Source organism: Talpa europaea (genome assembly GCF_964194135.1).
Source record: "Talpa europaea genome assembly, chromosome: 1".
In the NCBI taxonomy this organism is placed as follows: domain Eukaryota; kingdom Metazoa; phylum Chordata; class Mammalia; order Eulipotyphla; family Talpidae; genus Talpa; species Talpa europaea.
This window is the reverse complement of record NC_140073.1, coordinates 4,661,036-4,684,793: the sequence shown is the minus strand read 5'-3', so window position 1 is coordinate 4,684,793 and position 23,758 is coordinate 4,661,036. Positions and strand designations below refer to the sequence as shown.

The window sequence follows — 23,758 nt, the reverse complement described above, 5'->3', positions numbered from 1 at the left end:
GAGCCAGATGGTCCCCCAGGGACCCAGCCCTTCTTCATCCCTCATCTTGACTCTTAAGCCTCCTGGGACTTGGCACTGGAAATAAGAACTTTGGCACAATCACCCCAGGACAGAGGGGCGCCCCGGGCAAAAGGGGGGCCATTCTACTTTCAGAGGCTTTCCCAGGTTGGGGCTAAGGGCAGACTGGAAAGGTGGGATGAGGGCTGGAAGTCAGAACCCCAGAACCCTAAGAGCCCAGGGAAACCTCCCAGCCACTGCCCCCCTGAGTCCAAATTTTCACATGTCCCGGACCAGCCGGAGCGTAGCATTCCTCAGGCTCTTTGCTCCTTCACGTCTCTCTGTCCTGGGATCAGGGTGGGCCCTGCCGGAGCGTGTCAAGGGGAGCTCTCTGATTCAGGGGCTGGAGGGAGACTCCGGGGCCGTTCTGAGACCTGGAGGGGAAGGAGAAGCAAGTAAGTTAGGACTCCCAGAGGCCCCGCAGAGCCCCTCGGCTGCTGCAGCAGGGCCCGTGGAGGAGGCCAGACGGGGACAGTACAGGAAAAGAATCTGGGAACTCCTACTTTACTTTGAAACCCAAATCGAAGTCCCTGTGTTTGTTCATTCCATTCTTCATTCAATCAACAAACATGCTTTACTCAGGGGCCAAGGACAAACTTGACCCCGAGCAACAAGGGAGGGCTGGCACCCAGCGCAGCAGGATGGACAAGCAGTGGGGGGAGGGGGGGGACCAAAGGTGGCTCCAGTCCCAGGGGGCAATGACCACCCGCGGTTTTGGGTGAAGGTCATAAAGGTGCAGGGCCTGAGGGTAGGCTGATTTTTAATCAGATTTGAGGACGCGAAAAGGCCTTCAAAGCTGAGGGCCTGGAGGCCAGCAGGGGAAGAGCCTGAAGGGGCAAAAGAGCAAGGCCAGCCCCAGGGCTCTGAGTGGCCTGCTGTGCCTGCAGGGTGCAGCAGTTGGGATGTGGCTGCAGGAGAGTGGGAGCCTTCCCAGCAGCCCCTGGGTCTTCCCAGTCCCCAGGAGAACAGACTGCTCTTCTCTGGCCCTCCCCACCCCCAGGGTAGGGCATCTGTTAAGAGTCCCAAGAGCTCCCCTTCTGGTACAGCCCTTCTCCCCATGTGCCAGGCACTGCTGGGGTGTCGCACCCCTTCAGGACGGGTCTCCCCATAATCACTTTAATTTGCAGTCAAGACAAACCCAGGGAGGCTGGGCACCTCCTGAGCAGACTGGGCCAGCTGGAGCCAGACTTCTACCTAGGCCCGCCTGCTGGGGGCCCCTGTCGGGGAGAAAAAGCCGCATCTCTTAGGGTCCAGGGCAGGGATAGGTTCAGCTTGGGTCCCAGGGCAGAGCTTAGCACAGAAGCGCCAGTCCGTTGAATGGGGGGCCAGGGGACGACCCCACTGCTCACCTGTGTCAGGGAGGCGGCAGGGCTCAGCGATCCCTGGGGACTCGACACAGACTCGCTGGAGAGAGATGTCCACGGTTTCCGCTTCACTGCTCCAGGAGCAGGTTGGGGAGACAAAAATCTAAGGTCAGATGTGAGGTCTCCAAAGAGGGTGGCGTCTGGGTCTGGGGGAGGGGAGAGGGAACATGGAGGTACTGGAGGCTGTCGCGTTATCCTTACTGGGGTCCGCGGCTGCAGCCAGCCCTTCGCTGCCCATGGAGGCTGGGCGCCGCGGGGCCTCGGAGAAGCTGTGGGGTCGCTGCGGGCCAGAGCCGCGGGCACCTCGGCCATTCTCTTCGCGAGCCTGTTGGGGCACAGTGCGGAAGGGTAGGGAGCGCGGCCCCCGGGCCAGGCCTGAAGAACCGCTGAGGTCCAAGGGCTGGGGCTCTGGGCCGTGGGTAAGGAAGCAGAGGCCGGTGAGGGGCCAGTGATTGGCTCAGCCTCTCCAGGGAGGCTTGCCATGGGCTACTCACCGGGGCCAGGGCCCTGATGCTGGGCCTCCCGTCAGCAGGGCCCATGTGCACCAGGTGGTTGAAGTTGGTGGGCGATGAGATGAGCTTGGAGCGAACAAAAGGGTCCTTCAGCATCTCCCTGCGGGCGGAGGGGGTGTAAGGGTGGGGCGGAGCTGAGGTGCCCCCTCTGCCACGCTCCTCCCCAGGACTCCAGCCACCGCCCCCCCCCCCCCCGCCCTGGTGGCTCACCCACCCCAAGAATGGGAGGCCCCGCCGCTCACCTGCGCTGCTGCTGCCGCTGCTCCTCTGACACGCGGAAGAAGAAGCGGCGCTTGCTCTTGCTGCGAAACAGCTGGCGCCGGCTGTTGTCTGTGAGGTCGGGGATGTCGAACTCGTCCTTCTCTGTGGGAGAAGCAGAATGCTGGGCGGTGCCCACAGCCCCCGAGGTCCCAGCCAGGGGCGCAGGGGCGCCCGCCCGCACGTGTGCTCAGGTGAACGGTCAGGTGAACACCCAGGCGCGCACACGGCCCCTCACCTGACAGCCGGTTCCTGAGGTAGGTCAGGCGGACCTTCTCGGTGCCATGGAGGAACAGGGAGCCCTCTGGGTTCAGGGGTCGCACCTGAGGCAGCAAGCACAGAGGTCACCCCGGGCACCCCACCCCACGGGCCCCATGGTCTGCGCAGGCCCTCACCTTCTTGAGGGGCACCGTCTGGACCCATTCTGCTCTCCTCACATCAAACACATCCATGGCGTTCTCGCTGAACACTGTCAGGTAGGGGGCTGTGTACCCTGCACGGAGCAAAACCGGCTTTGCTGTGCCACCCCGGCCAGCCAGGCACCTCTCCGAACACCCTATAGCACGGAACACCCTGTGCCCCAACGCAACACAGCGGCTTCCACACCCCACCCGGCTGCTGCCCAAGGCTCTCCCAGCTGCCCCACCCAACTCCGCAACAAGCCAGCGATAAGCATCAGGAGCCTCCCTGGGTGCCGTGCCAGCCATAGTTCCAGCCACTTCGCATATTTTTTCTCTCTTACTTCTCAAACAGCTCTGGGCAAGTAGCATTCTCAGCTCTAACTTACAGGCGGAGGCCGAGAAGCCCAGGCTAGGTGGTGGCCAAGGTCGCCCAGTGGCAGGGAGGCAGGAATCAGCCCCAGGCAACCTGGGCCCAAGCTTATCTGTGCTGTACCCAAGCCACAGGCCCCACCCCAAAAGAGCCACTGCTCACCCAAGGAGCTCTGTCCCTCCCTCCCAGCCCACCCCACCACATCGGCTCCCTGTGGACGTGCCAGAGGCCCTCACTGCCCAGTTAGTGCATGAATTTATTCAGTCAATCAAGCTTTCCCTCCTTCCTTCCCACAGTCATAGCCCCTGGGTGTGTTTGCCTGTGCCGGGTGCACGCTCCAGTGCACACCAGTCATTACGGGCAGGTGCTAAGAGCCAGGGCAGAGGTCTGAAGCAGGGGGAGGGGGAAGCAAAGGACCAGCGATGGGGGAGGGCCGGGCAGGGAGCACGAGAGCAATAAAGTCACGTCGCCTAACGCAGGGATTCTGAGACACGTTATAGTCAATGTTGTGTAAAGGCCACGCTGTGCAATTGCCCCAGTCCAGGTGGCGGGGCCGGCCGCACGCCTGGCCTCCCTGCCACAGCCTGTCGGGCCACCCGCCCGCAAGGGGTGGAGGGTCGACGGCAATGTTGTTAAGCGACACATAACCCAGGGACAGTGACAGCAATTCCTGTGCCATTTAAGGGGGGCCCGCCCACTCTGGGCTGGGGACACGTAGCTGTCTGGGCTCGGGTAAGAGTGGGCCCGGATACAACAAGAGGAGCAGTGCAGCCGGGGGACACGACTAGGACACGGGAGAGAAGGACCCTGGAGGGCAGAGTGGGATGTGGTCGGCCTGGAGGGAACACACCGGCCTCCGAGGCCAAGCTCAGGAGCTTGGGAGGGACCCTGTTGTCACATGTGTGGGCCACACTGGAGGTGCCGGTTCCACCCGCGCTGCTCCCTTCCCAGGCCTTACCCCAGCCTGTGGGCACCGTCGGCCACAGCAGCTCTTGAATGCGAGACTTGCGTCCAGCGCTGTCCACGTAGACGCCGGCAGTGGTGAAGAGCAGCAGGAACTCACTCAGGCTGAGCTCCACGGCTCCCAGCGCCTCCCCCAGGCCCCCACGGGATGGTGGCAGGTCCTCGGGCACCAGGCCAGCGCCCAGGGCCACGGGCGCAGCCTCGTTGAGCAGCGGGTACAGCGAGAAGGCACCGGCCGCGCCCACGCACAGCCGGTCGCCCAGCAGCCCCAGGCTCTGCACAGGTGCGGGGGCCTGCAGCTCGCGGATGCGGCGCTGCCAGGGCCCGGGCCTGGGGCCCAGCTGGTAGCAGAGCACCTGGCGCTTGACGGCTACGCAGAGCACGGGGGTGCGGGCCTGCAGGATGCGCCCGGCTGCCAGCGCCTGGCAGCCTCGAGACTCGGGGATCTTGGTGCCAGCTGCCTCCACGCTCTCCAGCTCACTCAGGGCGAAGAGGCGCACGCTGGGGCCACGGCCACACAGCACAACCAGGAGGCCTGCGGTGGGGCTCACCGCCAGCCGCTGCACCCTCCGGCACTCACCCACCTGGAAGATGTCTGCGGGGTTGGGGAGGGAGAGGGTCACCACAGGTGGGTGAAGTGCAGCCCCAGCCCGTCCTCCCTCGCCTTGGCTGATCCCCGGCCCAGCAGGCACGTACCGTTGCTGTGCAGGTGGATCACAAACAGACCCTCGTCGGTGCCCAGAGCAAGCCGTTCCTGGTCTGGAGAGGGAAGGGTCAGGGTCAGAGGGGCCACCTGGCCGCGGGAGGGCAGCCCCCTGGCCGTGTGGGCATCAGCATCTCCTGACAGCAAACCGCTGTGCCTGCGTCACTGGACCCTTGTCCCCCAGAGTCTGAACTAACTAGAATGGGGAAGGCCCAGCGGGTGAGACCCGCCAGCCTGAGCTGTAAGATTTGGGGTAAGTCACGTCGCTTCTCAGAGCCTCAGTTTCCCCACATGTGAAGCGGGGATGATGAGGGCACCTTTGCCACAGAGCAGCTGTGGCACTGGGAAGAGACCATGTGAATCGGGCGAGAGTTAAGCAGAGCCCCCTGTTCACGGCAATCCCTGCTCCCGACCTGGGGGACCCGCAGTCCTGGCTGTGGCTCCCACCCTGGTGGTTCCGGGGAGACGTCCAGCACTGGGCTCCCACGGGAGCTGGTGTGAGCCTCCCCCCGGTCACCCCGTTGCTGGTAAGCCGGAACCAAAACACCCACCGTCTCCAACTAGTCTTTGCCCTGTTCTCTTGCTTGAGATTCTTTTAGAAAAACGCGGAAGTGAGGCTCAAGGAAATGAAGGGGCAGCGCCAGGACCGCGCCCCCAGCCGCTGCTCACGACGCGCCCCGGGCCCGGGAGGTTTGGGGAGGGGGTGTGCTGGCAGGGTCCACGGCGTGGGGATGCAGGCACGGGGCGGTGACAGTGACCCTTCGGACTGTGGCTGGGGCGGCGCCATCCTGGGCCCTGGACTCCTCCCCCGCCCCGCCCGCCGGGGCCATGCCCCCAGCAGCTCACCAATGATGGCCGCGCAGAGCGTGTTGGACAGCAGCGGCAGCCCGTTGTCGTAGGCCTCCTTGAGCGCGTACACTGGCCGGGGCCTCGGCCGCGCGTCCTGCAGCAGCTGCTGGAGCTCGCTCAGCACCCGCAGCCAGCGGTCCCGGGCCGCCTCGCTCTCCGCCAGCAGCAGCACGGTGCATGTGGTGGGGGGCACCGTCAGCTGGGAGGCTGTCACCTGGGGGCAGGACCCAAGCTGGGGGCGACGGGCAGGGAGACGGGGCCTTCCTCCCTCCCCTCGCCATCAGCTGATGCCTGGTAGCACCCCGGGGCTCTCAGGAGCAGTGCGGGTGCCCGCGGTTAAGAAGCCAGACCTGGCGGCCACGCACACGGGCAGGTCTGGAGCCCTGGGACCAGAGTTGTAGCAGGAAGGACCGGGCATTTTGAGAACACGAAGGTGAGCCCCCAGGAGCCTCAGCGGGGAGTGGGGCAGCCAGGAGCAGCGCGGGCAGAGAGTGGCTGGCGGCTCTGGGCAGGATGCGAAGGTGCCCAGGGAACCGAGAAAACAGGTGGGGTCAGAGCAGAGAGAGGCTTGAGGAGGAGGCTGAGGAGACCTGCAGGGCCAGGAAGGCGGGGCCTCAAGGTCACGATCAGGACGCTGGAGCCTTAGAAGGGCCCTAAACATTTGGCAGAACAGAGCCCGATCGAGCACGGGAAGCTCACTGGGCTGAGGGGTGAGCGCAGGTGCGTGGGCCAGCGGGGGCTGTGCGGGCGAGGGGGTGGATGAAAGGGGTCACCATGGAGATGGACAGAAGCGTCACCCGGAGGGGCCTCCCCACCAGGCTCTCACCCTGAAGATGCAGGGCAGGTCCTTGGATTGGGCGTGGATGACATCAGAGGCCAGGACCGGGGTGGCTGAGAACTGGGGGTCCCTGTGAGGTCCATGGAGCAGGTCAGACATCATACTACCCTTGGCCGTGCCTGACCCCTCAACCCTTGCCCCCTGCCGCTGCCCGGCACCCACCTCAGATCCAGTGCCTGCAGGAGGGCCCCGCTGGTTGGGCTGAGCCGAGGCTCGGGGGCATCGAACAGCAGCAGGCGCGAGTCGCTGAGAGCGGCGAACACTCGCTGCCAGCCCCGCCGGACGCCCGAGGGCCGTGGCACCTGTGGGGAGGCAGGTGTGGCAGGGCTGGCCGGGCCCTCAGCCTCACCACGCCCAGCCTGCACCGCCCCCGGCCCCAGCTCACCGACAAGAAGCCCTCGTAGGCTGTGCCCGTGCCCGTTTCAGGGTGCACTCCCAGGCCTGTGCGGAGGAGGTCAGGGGGTACGGGGCAGGGTGGGGCCTGGGGGGCACAAGTTGAGTGACAGAAGTAGCCGCAGGCTGGGGAGAAAGCGGGAGAAAGCAGACAGTGTGAGGCTGGGCGGGGACAGCCTGGAAGCAGGACCCTGGCCATGCCCAGCCCAGCTTCCTGGCGCCCAGAGCCACCCTGTCACCCACTGCCCCGCCGAGGGAGGACAGCAGGGAGCAGGGAGCAGCGGGCGGTGTCGGCCAGGAGGCGCGAGTGGCAGCGGGGCCACCTCTGTTCCCACCGGGGCTGCGGCCGCACAGGGAGGCAGGTGTGAGCGGAGCGGGGTCTCACCGTCGCAGCCCAGGCCCTGGCGGCTCAGGCCCAGCATCATCGAGGTACAGCGGAGACACTTGGTGGGGGATGGGAAGCTTCGGGGGCGCAGCATGTGTGAGCCAGGCTGGGGAAAGGGGATGTGCCCATTACCCGTGCTTGACCACGGCCTCCAAGGGCCCCATGATTCACCCCCCCAAGCCACCCTGAGGTGTCAGGCAGAAGCAGGGGTTGAACCAGGTGGCAGGGGGCACTCTGTGCCCCAAGAGTCCCTGGTATCACTGTAGCTCGTCACTACTGCCACCTCCCCCAACATGGTCTCCAGCCCTGAGGTCTGTGGCGGGTCCCCATGGTCCATGGGAACCTGGCAGAAAGGTTCGGGCACCCACCCCGCTCTGCCCCGAGGTGCTGACCTTGGCAGGAGGCCCGTCGGCAGGGGCTGTGGTAGCAGCAGGTGCTCTGGGGAACACAGCCTGAAGCGGAGGGCCAGCCAATAGGTGAGAATGCAAGGGCAAGGACGACCCAGCCCCCCCACTTCCTGCCCACCTCCCACCTGTCCTCACCCCCAGGCGCAGGCTACGGCGGCCCTCCGGCCTCAGCTCTGGCTCCATCCCGGGCCTCAGGGCCTCTCCTGAGACGCCAGGGTCCTTGGTGGAATCCTTCTGGGGATCGGGATGGGGCAAAGTCAAGGCCCCGCACCTCTCTCCAGGATGCTAGTCCCCCGCACCTGGCTCTTACCTCTGAGCTCCGGAAGGACAGGAAGGTAATCAGGGAGTTGGAGGGCTTGGTGTCTGCAAACAGAGGGTATGGGCACTGGGGGGGCTTCCCCAGCTCCGGCCTAACCCTGAGGAACCAGGGGCCAGCAGGGACCTCAGTTTCTACCTCAGTAAAATGGGGAAATGATCACAGGCTGTGGGGGGCCCTAGTGTACAGCAGGCCCTTAGTAAGGGCTGAGGAACAGGCAATGGGGAAATAGTAGAGTCTGGGGCCAAATCTTGTCTCCATAGTCCTGCAACGCTCTTGTGGGATCCCTTTGGTAGCCCTGAGGCTAGAGTGCAGATGGCCACTCACCCCCGGACGCCCTCGCGTGCAGTTCCTCCTTCAGTGTCGCGAGCTCCTGCCTCAGGCCCTGGTTCTGCTTCTCCGCCTCTTGAAGACGGCTGGGGGAGACAGGGTGAGGCGGGTGACCATGCCCGCCTGCAGCCCTCTGCATGAGGCCAGGGCCCCCGGGCAGCGCTGACCCCCAGTCTCACCTCTCGGCCTGCAACTGGGCCTCCTGCACCTGCGTCAGCCTCTCCTGCAGGCCCTGCTTGGCCCGGATCTCGGCCTCCAGGGCCGACTGCAGCTCCAGCCTGGCTGAGGCCTCCATCTTCTGCAGCCGCCGGGCCTTCCACTGGTGGTCCTGATGGCCAGAGTGCCCACGTGAGATGCCTCCCGGGCCTGGCGCCCTCCAAGGACTCTCCCATCAGAGCACACTGCTGCCCACACCAGGCCCAACTCCAGCTTTGCCAGCAATGCGCTGTGAGCTCAGGCAAGTCACTGATCTGTGAGCTCAGCGACCCATCATCTGAGGTGCGGGGCTGCCGGCACCCTCCCCCAGGGGGTCGCTGGGGCTCACCAGTGGCCGGGCAGGGAGCGTCTGGGTGCCTACGTTCCGCAGGGACTCCAACTCCTCAGCCATCTTGGTGGCCAGGGCTTGCAGGTAGCCTCTGGAGACCTTCTCATCATTCACCCTGATGGCAAGGGGCCCCAAGGTTAGGGGCTGCGACCCTCGGCCCCACCTGGGCCCAGCCCCAGCCCCCAGCACCCACCAGTTGAGGATGTCAGCAATCTGGGCCTCCCAGTTGCTCTCTGTCTCCCGCCGCTCGCCCTCCAGCCGCTGCTTGCTCTGCTGTTCCCGCTCCAGCTCCTCCACCAGCTGAGGCGTGGCGGGAAGGCAGGGTCAGTCCCCAGGGGCCCACCTCCCCGGACGCCCCTCCCGCGTCCACCCTCGCTCACCCGCAGGGGGCCGCGGGCACCGTGGAGCTAGAGACAGCCTGCTCCCCGGGATTCGAGCAACGCTGACCTCCGCCCTGTGGGCTCCCCACCTGCACCCACTGTCTGTCCGTCTGTGTAGCCCGGCCCCTCTCTTCCCCACTCACCCGCTCCTGCTCCTGGCTCAGCCTCCGGTTCTCCTCCTGTAGCCGGCTCAGAGCCTCCTCTTTCCCGCTGGACCTAGGAAAGAGGGGGTGACTCGGTGACCCCCAGCTCAGGCCCACCCCCTGCCCCCACTTCACGCCTGGCTCACCCGTGACTGCGGGCCTGCTCCAGCTGCACCCGCAGGGCGGCCACCTCCTTCCTCAGCTGCGCCTCCTGAGGCCCGGCCTCTGGCGACCCCACGCCATTCGTCTCGGAGGTGGTATGGACGGTCTTGAGACATGGAGAAGGGTCAGGCAGGGGCCTGAGGAGCCAGGCTGTCCTACCCCCAGCAGAGGCCTGGCCTTCCTACCTTGACCGGGGCCGACTCCCTCTGAAGGTTTCGATCCCGCTGTTTCTGGAGCCGCATCAACTCCCGGTTCAGGGTGGCCACCTGGGCTTGCAGCTGTGATGGGGTGCAGAGGTGGTCAGTGCTGACCTGCCCACCCCAACTCTCTGCCCACCTCGCTACAGGCTCTGGAGCTGTGCCAGCCACAGCGTGCGGGAGGAGGTGAATCCCAGCTTGCCCCGCCCTAACCATCCTCCCCTCACTCAAACTCTGCCAGTCACGTGGGGGTGCCCAGGCACGGGGTGCTCCCAGCACCTTGCACAGAGCTGCCAGGGCTCCCTCCAACCTAGCTGAGGGGCATGGGGGCCGGGTCCTGCTGCTGTGCCCCGCACTGTCACTCACCTCCCTCCGGGCACCTTGTGCTTCCTCCAACTGGGAGCTCAGGGCCTGCGTCTGGCCGACTGTGGCCGCCTCCCTCTCCTGGGCCTCCTGCAGCCTGTGCAGCAGCTCCTTCTGGTGCGCCCGGGCTTTGCAGAGCTCCTGTTCCTGCGCCTGCAGCCCGGCCCGAGCCTCGGCCAGCTCCTGGGGGTCAGGGTCAAGGTCAGGCGTGGCCTTTCTTAGCAGGGTGCCCTGGCCCCTGGCCCAACTCACCAGGCCCTCACCTGGAAGAGTCGGTCTCTGTCCTGCCGCAGGTCAGTGTCCTGGCCTGGGCCGCCAGCAGGGGTCCCCTCCGACTGGGACGAGGGTGCGATGCCGTCCCTCAGCGCCCCTGCCAGGAATTGTCAGAGACCCGCACTCACTGACTGCCCCGGCGTCAGCCCGCACTCTCCTGCAGGGGACCCTCACACAGCCTGGGAGGTAGATTTCCTTGGCTCATTTTCTACACGCAGGCTCAGAGAGATTAAGACACTTCCCTGAGGGGCCTCTTGGTGGCCCAGGGGTTATGTCTCAGTGATATCACCGCTGCGGTCTGAGTTCATCCCCGGCCAGGGAGCTGGCCCACGGGGCGCAGCAGACCCCTCCTGTCTCCCCGCTGCTCCCCTCAGCAGTGATCTCAGTGGACCCACCTGTTCTGCTCTTTACTCTGTCTCTGGTGAATCCGCTCACCCGCCCCCCCACCTCTGGCCTGCACCCCAGTTCTTCTACAAACACAAAAAAGATACTTCCCGGAGGTCATATAGCATGTGACAGAGCGGGGCAAGACTGGAACTGGGGCTGGACTCGGGTGTGCTAGGGAGGCAGTTCAGCCTGGGGGTGTGAGGGGGGCTACCTGACAGCCTGTCCTGTAGAGTCTGCACTTCCTTCCGTAGCCGTTCCAGCTCCCGAGGATCTGAGGGGGTCTGCTGGGCGTCTGCAGAGGGAGTACCCAACCCAAAGGTGAGCAGCTCATTCTGCAGCAGTGGCCCCCTCCCGGGTCAGACCTACCTGCCCGGGCCCAGCTGGCTCCCCTACCTTGTAGCCTCCTGCTCAGCTCTGCCTTCTCTTGCTCCAGACAATGGAGCTTCTGCTCCAGGGCAGCCACCTGCTTGGAGCTGCTCTCAGAGCCTGGACTGGGGAGAACATGGCCACAGAAGTTGGCAGAAATGTCCCCCCCAAGCTTCCCTCTCCTCCATCCAATTATTCATTCTTTCAAGTTACAGCCCCTGGGGCTGGCTTGGTACCAGCCCTGGGCTCTGTGCTGGGAAGAAAAGCTGATCAGACCAGACAGGTGAGGGCCGGGTGCTGCAGCAGGATGAGGGGGCATGGGCATGGCTTCAGTAGGACCCTGGGGCACAGGGTCATCCCGAAGGGCTCAGCCTTTACTTCCTGTCCCTCGCAGATTCCAGGAGGGCCCTGAGTTCCCTCCCCAGGGGCCTGACAGGGGACACTTCAGGTCAGGCAGTGCCCAGCTTCCTGGTGGAGGACCTAGACTCACCTGCCTGATGTGTAGGTGAAGCCCACAAATGGCAGTTGGTGGCCTGAGAAGGGCCCATGGGATGGCGGAGGCAGGGTCCCCTGCAGGAGGAGGGCGAGCAGGTCAGTCTCCGGGCACCGCTCTAGGCTAAGGCCCGAGACCCAGGAGGTCCCAGGGACCTGTGTGCCGCCCTCGTCCTGCTCAGATGGGAACTGCGGGGAGCAGCGTGGCCTCCGCCTCAAAGGATGGCTCCCAGGCCCCTTGAGGTATGGTCTCCCAGGTGCTTCTGGGAGTTGTTTTTCCTTGTCTGACCTCAGGTTAATAGAATGACACCAGAGGTCAAAGGCCTTCCCTTGTCACCACCCACCTCAGGGCAGGTGAACCAACCCAGGTGAGCCACAAATCCCATGAGCCTCTGGGCTCCAGAGGCCTCACCCCCAGCCCAGCAACAGCTGGGAGGACCTGCCAGAGGGGGAAGTTCCCGTGGCCTGCGAGGGCAAGGCGGGACCTGCCACTCACTGGATGGTTGAGCGTGTCCTCATCCACATCGAAGTTGGACGTGTCCACGGGCCCACGGAGCTCAGGGATGTAGGGGGCAGTGCTGGTTGCCAGCCGCTCCCAGTCCACGCCTTCAAAGAAGGGGTGCTTCCGGAAGTCGTCCAGCCCCCCGCGGCCCAGACGGTCCTCCTGGCGGCACAGCAGCTGGCGGATCAGGTCCTGGGCACTGGCCGGCACTTCTGGCACGTCGGGGGGGAACTGCAGGTGGTCCTGCGCGTGCAGGGAAGGGGTGCAGGTGGTGACTGGGAGCCCCTTCCCGCACTCGGGCATCTCCAACGCCAGGGGCCCGGGAGCCCCGCCGCCCTCCCAGGCCCCCGGGACCTGCGGCCAGACCTCGTGGTTCATGATCTTGCCGTAGGTTTCCACCAGGGACTCGGCGTAGAAGGGCGTCTCCCCGAAGAGCAGCTCGTAGGCGCAGACTCCCAGCGACCACCAGTCGCACTGCGGCCCGTAGTGGCCCTTGCCTTCCTCCATGGCCTGCAGGATCTCAGGGGAGATGTAGTCCGGCGTCCCCACTGCCACCGACGAGTCCACCTGGGAGTGTTGGGTGGACACCAGGCTCGTGGGCCTGCCGCTCCCGGGCCCTGGCTCCCCGCCTGGGCCGGGCCCTTTTCCTCCGGGAGCTGGCGCCCCTGGCAAGGCCCGGCGCCTCTCGCTGCCGCGGGCAGCCCCGGGCAGGTCCTCACCATGCCACTGTTGTTGAGACGCAGGCAGGAGCCGAAGTCGGCCAGGCGGACGTGCCCGTTCATGTCGAGCAGGACGTTGTCTGGCTTCACGTCCCTAGGGAAGGGCGGGAGGGTGCGGGCTTGACCTGCGTGTGGACGCACTCACCACATGCCCGCTGAGTGTCCATGGGCGCGTGCAGACACCGGAGCGCGCAGGCACTCGCGTGCTCCTGCCCACCCATGTGAGCACAGTGTGTGCATGCACACAGTAGGGGAGGCGGGCAGCCAGGCATCCTGGCCCACACAAGAGAGTGGGGTACGCTGGGCCCCTCAAGGAAGAGAGGGCCGGCGATGACCCATGGAGGCAGCAGAGCGGGCTGTGAGGGACGCGGGGCCAGCTCCCCCGGTGCACTAGCTGAGTCACCTGGGGCCGGGTGCTCACCCGCACTCAGCTCTGACTTGCTCACCTGTTAAACGGGGACGGCAGTGGCCCCCATCATGTAAGTTTTGGGTGTGAGGCTTCAAAGGAAGCGCCTGCGCAGAAGCCACCCCAGGGCCCGGCAAGCGGTGAGGGCTGAGCCAATGTCCCTAGAGCTGTCAGTCGGGGCTGGACGGAGCCACGGGCTTTGGGGTCCCCACCTGTGGACATAGCCCAGCTGGTGCAGTGAGTGGATGGCCAGCACCATCTCGGCCAGGTAGAACTGGGCCAGCTCAGGCGGGAGGCGGTCCTCGAAGCGACTCAGCAGGGTGAGGAGGTCCCCCCCAGCATAGTAGTCCATCACCAGGTACTAGAGGGCAGAGAGCGGCAGGGGGCAGAGTCAGATGGGGCCACCCCCCGCCAGCCCTGGGGGTCCCTTCTGGCCCTGGGAAAGCAGGGCTGTGCCTCCCAGTCCGCTCTCAAGCAGGAGGCTCTGGACCCTGGAATCCCCATAGGAGGGGGTCTCTCTCCTGGGACCGAGCACCCCTGGCCCCTCGGGGCACTCTCCTTGGTCCCCAGGCCAGCCCATCCAGCCGCGCCGGGTCCTCACCAGGTACTCCTCGTCTTGGAAGGCGTAATGCAGAGCCGTCACCCAGCGGCTGTCCCCCTTCACCAGAACGTCCCGCTCCTCCCGGAAACAGGCCGTCTGCCGCAGGTTTGGGGAGCAAGGGGGGGATCAGAACCCAGGAAATCCCTCTTGCCAGCTCAGGGGTAGGAGAAGATTCCTAAGTCTGGAAGCTCAAATGGAGTGGCCCGTGGGAGCCCCAGCAGCCCGCGCTGCCAGGCTCCGCGCCCGGGTCATTATGGAAGGGAGACTCGGCGGGCTTCTAAGAGAGGCTCCCTGGGAGGATGCGGCAGGGGGCGGGGGTGCGGCCATGCCTGCAGGCCTTGAGGGCAGCACACACTGCCCCCCGCCCTGCTGCAGGTGCCCACATCCCGCAGATCCCACTGACCTCTGCTCTCTTCAGCATCTCCCATTTGTGCAGCATTTTCATGGCAAAAATCTGCCCGCTGTCCCTCTGCCTCACCACGGCGACCTGAGGCCACAGAGCACTGGGATCAGCCCGGCCCGTGCGGCCGCTCCTCCCGCCCCCCGGCCCCTGCTCACCTCCCCAAAGGCCCCTCGGCCGATGACCTTCAGGATCTCAAAGTCATCTCTTTGCAGCCGCAACTCTTTCACCTTCTTCACGAAGGGGCTGGCTGAGGGGACAGGGCACGGGGCTCAGGGCACCTGCAGGGAGGCCCCAGCTCCCCCTCGAGGGCGAAAGCCAGGAGCTGCCACTCCCAGAGGGCCAGGCCCAAGACAGACAACCTTCCCAGGACAGCCTCTAGCCACGGCACTGAGAAGCCACAGGCCTGTCCATGATTAGGAAGTGTGGAAGGGGGTGTCCTGGCCACTCGGCCCCCAAGCCTCCCTGAATCCACGGCTCCCGGATCCCTTGTCCCCAGACACCAGATGCCTCCATCCCTCAGACGGATGGAACCTGTGGTCCTTCTCAGGCTGGGGCCTGACCCTGACTGGCCAGGTCACCCTGGGGGTGATGGGGACACCATTCCCACTCCCAGCTCACTCAGTTCTGGGCCCCTGCTAGGACCAGGCTGGGACCTGTCTTGGAAAACTGGACGGGCAACATTCCTTGTCCTCAGAGAGGCTTCTCTGCCACTGAGGAACTGAGGGCCCCAGTCCTGGGACCCTGTGGGCACAGAGGCCTGGGCAGCCCTGGGGGACAGAGGACAGGGGCTCTGCAGGGTTCTCGGAGGCCAGGCCCCTGCAGGGCTCCTCGGTCTGGAGGCAGAGAACGGTTGGCCCAGGTTCTCACAAGACTCAAAAAACAAGGCCAGAAAACCTTTCCCTGGCGCCTGACGCTGGCACCTGAGGGTGTGAGCTCTCGGGATTCCAGGCCTGCCCAGCCCTACAACTCCGAGCCCTGCTTCCCTCTCTGGACGCAGCCTTCACCTGGCCAAGAACCTCCCCCTGCCTCATAGTCCCTGCTCCGCGAGGGGCATCTCCAACCGCTTCAGGCCCTTCCCAGGCCTGGAGGGGCCACGGCTCGGAACTGGGGCTGTTCCGAGGAGATGCCCTTGCATCGGGGAGATGCAAGGATGACCGGTAGGGGCTGGGGGCAGCTGCAGTGCAGGTCCCTGCCTCAGTTTCCCCCTGCCAGGAGGGAAACTCCCTGCCAGCTGGGCGGGCCTGTGGGTGGGACGGAGAGCTGCTCCACAGGTTTATCAGGCAGAACCCCCGCAGCAGGGGTGGTGTGGAAACCTCATTACAGAAATTAATTGTCTCTTTCCCAGGTCTGTGTGTGTAGCGGGGGAGGCCCAGCCACGGGCCTCCAAGGGGCAGTGGAGGCTGGGGTGGCTCCCCATCAGCCAGGCAGTGGGCACGGCCTGGGGCCCACAGCCAGGAGGGTCCAAGCCCCCAGGACTGGCTGCTGGGTCCCCTGGCCTTGCCTCGGGGACGGGGGCTCCGGGCGGGAGCAGGGACAAGCTGGGGCAGGAGAGGAGTGAGTCACCGCCCTGAGAGTTACCTTGGGCGATGTCAACAGACAGGCCCCCATGCTGGGGTCCCAGCAGAGATGCCAGAGGCAGGCAGGGAGGAGCACGAATGTGTGCAAACACACACACGTGTGTGGGCATCACAGGGGGGATGACAACATGGTCGGACACACACCCAGGGGCTGCCCGAGTCCAGGGAGGCTGGCAGGCAGCAGGGGAGGGCCCCTGGCTGGCCTCACCAGGAGGAAACGGCTGGGGCTGGGGGCCAACTTGTGGCCCAGCTCGCAGGCCCCCGGCTGTGCCAGGCTGGTCCTTGCGCTGCCCGGAGCTCAGGAGTGCCAAGAACGCTGGTTGCCCACTGGGCAAACACCGGCCTCACCCCGCCCGCAGGCCGGGCCCGGTGCCCTCCCTCCTTGGCCGGCCGGGCGTGACCAGGGAGCCCTGGGGCTGGCGCCGGTGCCCACACCGGGCGCAGGGTCACCCTGGGCCAGCCACTCCCAGTGACTCAATCAACCAGGGAGGGGTGCAGACCCACCTCCCGCCGGGCCCCCTGCCCCAGGCTCTGGGGAACAGCCTGGCCAGCAGCTTGCACAAAGGGACTGAGGTGGGTTCTGGGTTTTGTGTGCAGGAAGGTGGGAGAGTGTGTGTTGGCGGACGCCTGAAAGTGTGCAGTACCTGCAACCTGTGAGTGGAAGCCGGAGCGCGTGTGACAGCCGGCGTGGCTGGAGGGTCTGCAGGCGAGTGCGTGAGCTGTGAGTCTGAGCATGTCCCTGTGACGTGTGGGAGACCAGGAGGCCTGTGTGTGTCTGGGGGTGACAGGCTGCAGTGAGGGGTGACGTGTCAGTGAGAAGTCCTGTGGAGCCCATTTTATGCACGCACATCTGGGATCTACACCCTGGACCAAGTTTGTGGGGTGTGGGGGGGGGCACGTGCCAGGTGCTGCGAGTGTGAATCCGAGTGAGGGTAAGGGGTGACTCGACTGAGGCCCTGGGGTCCGGTGGCATGTGTCAGGCGACTGCGGGGTGTCTGCGGGGTGTGGGTGGGGGGAGCCTGCGGTTCCCCGTGGGGGAGGGGGCGAGGGTCCGGCGCGGTGTCCCCCCTCCGGCCGCCCCGCCCTGCCCGGGCACTCACCCCAGTTCAGGAACTGCGCCACGTTGCGCTCCCGCCGCAGGGGGGCGCTGCTGAGCTCGTGGTGCAGCCCCAGCAGCAGGTCCAGGAGGCCGTCGAGCCCCGGGCCGCCGCCGGCCTCGCCCCGCGCCAGCCGCTCCAGCTCCCGCAGCCGCCGCTCCATGGCCGCGGCCGGGGCCCCGCGCCCGGGCTAGAGCCGGGCGGCCCGCATGCCCGCCCGTCGGTCGGTCCGCCTGTCCGTCCGCGCGTCCTCCCCCCGCCTCCGCCCTCCGCCCGCCCCGCTGTCACCTTCCTCGGCGGCCGCCGCGCGCCCTCACCTGGGCGCGCGCCCCGCCCTCGCCCCGCCCCCAACGGACGGGCAGGTGCGCGCCGGCCAATGGGGGACGCGCGGGGAGGGGGCGGGCGGAGGCGCGCGGGGCGGGGTCACTCCGGCCAGGAAGTGGGGGGGCGGGCCCCAGAGGGTAACGCCCGGGCGGGGCGGGGCGAGGGGCGACCCCGGGGCTGGGGGTCCCTCTCGACCCCGCGCCCCGGCCCCGGCCCTGCGGCCCCCGCGGGCCCTGGCCGAGGCGAGCCGCCGGCACCGCCCCCGGGGCTCCGGGGCGGCCGCTCCGCCGCGGGTCGGGGCGAGGGGCCGGGGCGCCCCGGGCCCCGCGGCCGGATGGGAGTTGTAGTCCGCGCTCTCCCCGGGACCCGGCCGCGGGCCCCCAAACTCGCCGGTTCCCGAGGTCCTCGTACTCGTCGGTTGCGCCGGCCGGGTCGGGGGGCGGGGGCGGCCCCGCCCATTCGGCAGGTGGACAAACTGAGGCCGGGGCGGGGCGGGGCGGGGGTACCGGGCCGGGGCGGACCGGGGGGCCGGGCCGGGGGGGACCGGGGCGGGGCGGGCCGGGGCCGGGCGTGGCGGCGGCCGGGCCGGTCCCCCCGCGCGGGCGCGCCCGGAGCGCGAGGGCCAGGCGGGGTCCGCGCGGGCGGGGCGGGCGGGGCCGGAGGGGGGCTCTGCCCGCGGGGCTTCTGGCGTCCGGGCAGCCGGGCGGGAGCCGCCCCCCGGGGCTGTGGGGTGGCCTGCTCCGGGCGCAAGATCAACGGGAGGGGCATTTTAGCGGGTGTAGACAACACGTTTTCCATCAGAAGATCCGCTTAGGGGTTTCCTTCCTCCCCGAGGGGGCCGCAGTGAGCCCCGGCGTGGCGGGAGGCGTCGGGAACGTCTGTGGGCTGAGCTGGCCGCGCCCGGGTTTGATCCCAGACACCGGCCCGGCGGCTTCCCGGGCCCGCGATCTGCAAAATGGGGACAGAGACGAGATGTGCCCCCCAAGTGGTGGGCGCGGGAAGGGGAGTCGGATTCAAATCTCAATCCGGTGATCTGGTCATTGTGTCTCAGGGAGGGGTGGGGGCAGAGTTGGCACAGGTGTGACCGGCCCTCACCTGAGGCCCTCTGGGTCCTCCCTAAGTGGGCGGGGCGGGACGGGACCCACACGGCGGTTCCTGCTCCCCGAGGCCACAGGGGGGCGCCAGAGACCAGAGGCGGGCCGGGTGCGCAGGGCCGGTCCCGCTTCCCACCTCCCGGGAACAAGGAGGCAGGAAAAGGATCCTGGGGGGCAATGGCCTTCCTACCCCTGCCGCCGCCCGACCAACGTCTCCAGGGCTTGCCAGTCAAGGGCCAGCTGGCAGCCGACTCAGGCCCCGTGTGAGCGGGGCAGGTGCCTCAGCCACTCTCCTGCGGAATTCTCCCAAGTGCACCCCCCACCCCCCACCCCCCCAGACTCCATCCTCACTTGGTGCAGCAGCAGCAACCAGCTCCCAGGCCGCAGCGGCACCTGCCCAGGTCTGCACCTGGCAGAACTACTTCCCCCAGCCACTGCCTACCTCACCCCGATTGGTTCTATCTGGGTGGCCCCTTGGAGGTGATGTCGTCCCTAGCCCCCCAGTGGAGGCCTGCGCGGCGGACCCCCCTCTCCATGCTGCGTGTCTTCCTGCTCCTCACACTTCTGATACAGCTCAATTTACAAAGTAGGCACAGAGATTAAGGACAGTGGCAAGAACTAATCAAGTTATGTGAATATGGTCTCTCCCTCCAAACACCTTCCTGTGCCTGCTTGTTCCGAGTGTGGTTCGCTGTGGGTAACTGCCTTCGGGAACGCAAAACCACGGTTTAAGGGGGACGCTGTAATAGTTTGGGTCACATCCTTCTCCAAATGTGTAAGGGGCCGGGCTCCCTGCCCCTCCTCAGTGGTTCAGGTCAGACAGCGCCTCAAGACTGAACCTGTGTCCCCGCCTGGCTGGCTCCATCCACCACCCCAGGCCTCGCCCCAGGGAGCCCTGCAGTTGGCAAGGCTGCTCCCCTCCCCACCATGGGTGCTCAGAGGATAAGTGGGTGTGAGCAGGAAACCCACTACTTCCTTAACCTCCCAGCTTCTCACACTCCTCAGTCACTGCTTTCTGGAGGCCCACCCTGGTGCAGGGGCACCTGCTCCCCCACAACCTCTCCCCATCCCAAGCCTCTTTGATATTGGGGTGCTGGCACTAGCTCTCACCCAGCCCTGGAGGGAGCAAGTCATGGTAAGAAACACCTTGCATTCTTAGGGTGCTTCTTAGCATTTCAAAGTGACTTCAGATCTGTTATCTTCACAAGGATCCTTCCAGAGAGGGAATCATTACCCTCCCTTAACAGATTAATACCTTGAGGCTGGGGTGCTGGGTGGCGCCAGCCCAGCACCTTCCCCAGCTTCCAGGCCTCAGGCAGTGCCTGGCTGCAGAGGGCAGTTTGTGGTGCCCAGGTGCCAAGAATAGGAGAGGTCAGAGTGCGGGCAGGAGGGGTGCAGATTTCTGCAAGGGGCCTTGGGTGGCGAAAAAAGGAAACTGTCAGTTAATTCAGGCCTCATAGATAAGGGGGAACTAAACTGAGAGGGGGAAGGTCGTTGAATGGTGGGGAAACTGGATTTCCTGGCCCCTAGAGCACAGCCCCCTGGGTTTGGGGGCCCCCAGCGTAGGCCTTCACAGGCACCTCTCGGGCCTCCGGAGCCCCATTTGCGGCTCCCTTGTACTAAGCGGAACTCAGTGTCCGTGGTCCAGGAGGAGGCTCTCCGGCTCTGCCGCGGCGGCACCTCCCAAAAAGGTCCTGAGTGCATAGGCAGGTCACCCCCTTGGCCTCAGGGGCTGAGCAGCACAAGGCCAGGGAATAACAGCGGCTGGGGGGCCACACAGCCTCGCCCGTCACCGACCAGGTGAGTGGCCTCGGCGAGGTCCCCTCTCCAGGAGCCCCTGTCTTTGCACTTTGGAGAAAAATGCCTGCTCAGGTGTGCAGGGCATCCGGAGCGAAGCCCGCTGGAACCTGTCACCCCAGGAGGTGTGAGGTCAGAGGGTATAAACTGTGTGGGGGATCAGGCACCAGGTTTTATTTAAATGATTGTTTATTAGGGCAGCTTTGGGGGAGGGGCTGAAGGAGAGGGGGTGCTGATGGACCCAGGCCCCCAGCTAGCCCTCGGAGGTCCTGCCCCCGCTGCCCCGCCCTCCCCAGCACTCCAGGGGCATGGCCTTTAAAAAATCCAAAACTCCAGATGGGTGGACAGATGGTGATTTCATCATCCGGGGTTTCTTCCAAAAACCTCTCCGTGCAGCCCACTGGGCTCCCACGCTTCACTCCCCAGCGGCTGCCACCCCACCTGATTTTGTAATTATCAATCCCTCTGGGCCACAGGAAGCCAGGCCCCAGCCCCTCAGCCACCACCCCACTGGCCCAGGGGCGCCTCCGAGTCTGGGGTTGCCGCAGGGAAGGGTGGGTCCAGCCTGCTTTGTTCTGGGAGTTGGGTGGGGCCCTGTCTCCCAGCAACGGACCCTGACCCTCACCCTGACCAGCCACCCTAGGGACTCAGCAAGGGGGGCCATTTGAGGGACACCCCCAGGGCCTGCCTCTCGGATCCCAGCAAGTGGCAGAGCTGGGATTTGAGCCTGCGTCTGTCTCCGCCTGCCTGCCTGGCGCCTCTGAGTTGGGCTGGGCAGCCTGGGGCAGGGTTGTCACCAGCCTGGTGGCCTCAGGCAGGTCTTCGGACCAGTGCTTTGGAGATAAGAACACGCCACTGGGTCGATTCCTGTTTCCTAAGGAGCCACAGAAATGACTGTTCTGTGAGCTCTCACGGGTTAGCAAAGTGTACAAAGAGGTGCTGGGGAGGGGGTTGAAGGCAGTGGGGGGGCCCTCTAGGTCCTGAGCTCTTAGATGCCATGTCGGCAGGTGGCTCCCAGAGGTCTGGGACTCGGGGTGGAGCCGGGGGCAGGGGTGGGGGGAACCCCTTCCATACCCCAGACCGCCCTCAGAAGGTAGATCCTTTCAGCTGTCAAGTTGGGGAGGGGTGAGGCCTGGGCCCGAGATGGCCATGCCTGGTCCATCCCAACTGGCTTCCCTGAACCCACACAACTGAGGTAAGACCCCCCAACCTACTTATAAAACCCAAGCCTGGGGTGCAAGCTCTGGGGCAGATATTTTTTCAAGTTTCAGATCAGGGGTCACATACTGGGGCAGTCTCAAGGACCCCCCCACCCCTGCCATCCAGCGCTAGGGGCTGCTGAGCATGCGGGACCTGCTGGGGACCCCTGGGAGGCCCAGAGGGGCCACGGCAGGCCGGGCAGGTTTCACATGGGGTCCACAAGCGCCTGGGTTCCTTTGTGCTCAGACAGCGGGCCCCAGCCCTCAACCACTCTTGGCAGCCCCAGTGAACCGAGGGGCTGCCCAGGTCTTCAGGACCCCGTTCTCTCCGATCTACACTGGGGCTCGGGAGGGTGGCGGCTATTTTGTTTTGCTTTAAGGGGCAGGTGCTCTGTGGCCTGTGTGAATCTCTGCCCTCTCCTGAGAAGACTGGGGCCCTCAGTTGTAAAGTGGGGGAAACACCAGCCTCCAGGGTCAGGAGCTCATGAGTGGCGTGGGAGAGCTGGCCAGCCCCTGCCCCCCCCCCGCCCCCAGCGCATCTGCCCCCAACTGCATCTGGCCGACTCCTTCCCATGGCGGCAGCACCCGGTGTGCCCTGCCCTGTGCTGGCACCCAGCCCCCTATCTGACACATGAGCTGGCCCCACCCTTTCTAATTGTATTTTTGTCACTGGTGTATCTGCTCGGCCTGTCTTCAGAGGACACCTGCGCTGTCTAGACCACCTGGGGCCAGCACGGAGCCTGGACCATTATCTGCCGGACCCCTCCCCGGGCCAGGCCCCAGGCGCCTGCCTCTCTGTCCCGGCAGGGTGGAGCCAGGTTGAGGTGCTGCAATGGCGGAGAAGGCGGCCCCCTCTCCCCGCACAGTGAGGGGGCGGCCTAGTCCTCAAGTGTCAGAGGTTCCAACTATTTCACTCCACACCCCTCCACCCCCCAATAAACCACTGCTGCCCAGCTCCCTGCGGGCGTTAGGACAGGCCTCACCCTACGGCAGAAGGCGGCACTGCGCGAGCGGAGGTGACTGGGCGGCCTTCCCATCTGTGGCTGCTGGCACCCCACCCCACTCTGCTGCTCTGCCCACACTCCAGCACACTGTGGGGAGCAGGCCCTGGGAAGAACCAAGCACCAAAAAGCCAGCTTCAGCACAATAAAACTTTTAATGCAAGAAAAGTCTTGTCTTCAGTTGCTTTCTCCTCCCAAAGGCCAGTGTGGAGGAGCCACCGCACCCCAACAGTGGACTCCTCAGGAGCATGTGCCTCCATCATCACCTAATACATATGGAATGTGGCCAAGGCTGGCGGGAGGCAACCAGGCCAGCCTGGGACTGGGACCCGGGAGAGGCTGAGCAACACTGAGGGGGGCATTGGAGGGCCAGAGAGACGTCCCTGAGACCCCTGGGGAGTGTCTGCCGGGACACTCCTCCAGCTTTGGCAGCTGGGCCAACACGGGGCTAGTGAGTGCCCCCAGGCCCCAAGGCTGTGCCAGAGCAGTGGCCTAGACTGGCCCCTCACAGCTCAGGGTCGTCCTAAGCGTAAGGTCAGGCGCTGGCCACCTGCGCTCAACAGCAGGAAGGTCAGCAAGGTCGAAGGGCTTGTCAAGATGAAGGGGAGAAGGACTGGGTTGTCCCTGGTCTGTGGACTGGACACCTGGCCCAGGCTGGAGCACCAACTACACCAAGTTCATGAGGACCCACCACCCACCTGAGGTGGGGGGGAGGTGCACCAGAATGTTCCAGAATGTGAGGGCGAGACAAGAAGCAAACGCTGGGTCCCCGAGAGAGGGGAAGGTGTGCTCCACACAGACCCCACACCTAATGGCTCCCCGAGGGTGCTACTCTTGGTCGGAGTGTGAGGAAGGAGACAAATCACAGCTTCTAAACAAGTGGTTGGTAAATTACTGGAAAATTCGGTCAAGTATGAAAGGTGTTACTTTACAGAACAAAAACTAGCTTATATGTTTTCTGGAAGACATTCTCTCATACCCACCTGCCCCCCGGGGTCACCCCCCAAAAAGGTAGCTGAGCCTTGCTTCTGTGACTGCTGAGCTGGGGCACGAAGCCAGTGGAACAGGAGCTCGGGAGGAGAGCTGGGCCCGTCGTGGGGGCAGCTGGGAAGGGGAAGGCACAAGAACAACTTCATCGGGAGTGCAGGGAGGAGGCAGGGCCGGTGCGAGGGAGCCACAGGCCTGCAGGGCGAGCGAGCTCAGCAACAGGGACCTTCGGTCCACATAGCCCAGAGCTGCCAGGCTGCCAGTAGGCAGGGGCTGGCTGGGGGTGGGCGGGGCGTCTCCCTGCAGTCAGAGGGTGAGAGGCTGGGGGGCAGCTGGACCGTGTGTGGGGGGCTGTCAGACAGAGGAGGCAAGAAAGAATGCTGCCTCTAACGTTATATATTAAAAATATCCTTAGTTCTTGTGCACAAAATTCCATCATTCACATACGAGCATCACCCCCACCTCCCCCGCTGGGCCCCGAGCGGCCCGGAAAGAAAGATGGTGGTTTTCCGTTGCAAGAGCCGAGGAAACATCCGCTCAGTCTTTATGGACCTCGAGAACCGCTGCCCCCCAGCCCCCCGCCCCCCCCCGCGCCAGG

The 23,758-nt window shown here is 65.5% G+C and overlaps 1 protein-coding gene across 1 annotated transcript; it reads right to left on the bottom strand.

Moving 5' to 3' along the window:
- Nucleotides 1–374: 374 nt before the first annotated feature.
- CDC42BPG (CDC42 binding protein kinase gamma) lies at nucleotides 375–16,970 on the bottom strand (the record flags this gene model as incomplete). The annotated part of the gene is made up of 37 exons (XM_084252450.1): nucleotides 16,762–16,970; nucleotides 14,240–14,331; nucleotides 14,085–14,168; nucleotides 13,682–13,777; nucleotides 13,293–13,441; nucleotides 12,675–12,768; nucleotides 12,322–12,522; nucleotides 11,950–12,198; nucleotides 11,452–11,531; nucleotides 10,989–11,086; nucleotides 10,807–10,887; nucleotides 10,199–10,305; nucleotides 9,939–10,118; nucleotides 9,561–9,653; nucleotides 9,360–9,481; nucleotides 9,214–9,286; nucleotides 8,884–8,990; nucleotides 8,691–8,805; nucleotides 8,326–8,474; nucleotides 8,144–8,232; nucleotides 7,811–7,863; nucleotides 7,636–7,734; nucleotides 7,486–7,545; nucleotides 7,094–7,199; nucleotides 6,701–6,834; nucleotides 6,478–6,617; nucleotides 6,304–6,385; nucleotides 5,475–5,691; nucleotides 4,622–4,684; nucleotides 3,921–4,520; nucleotides 2,587–2,684; nucleotides 2,430–2,514; nucleotides 2,176–2,296; nucleotides 1,916–2,033; nucleotides 1,623–1,746; nucleotides 1,407–1,492; nucleotides 375–431 (listed from the first exon to the last, which is right to left on the bottom strand). Exons 1-37 carry the CDS (start codon nucleotides 16,919–16,921, stop codon nucleotides 375–377), a joined length of 4,662 nt encoding a protein of 1,553 aa, XP_084108576.1. The 5' UTR covers nucleotides 16,922–16,970.
- Between the last annotated feature and the right edge of the window lie 6,788 nt (nucleotides 16,971–23,758).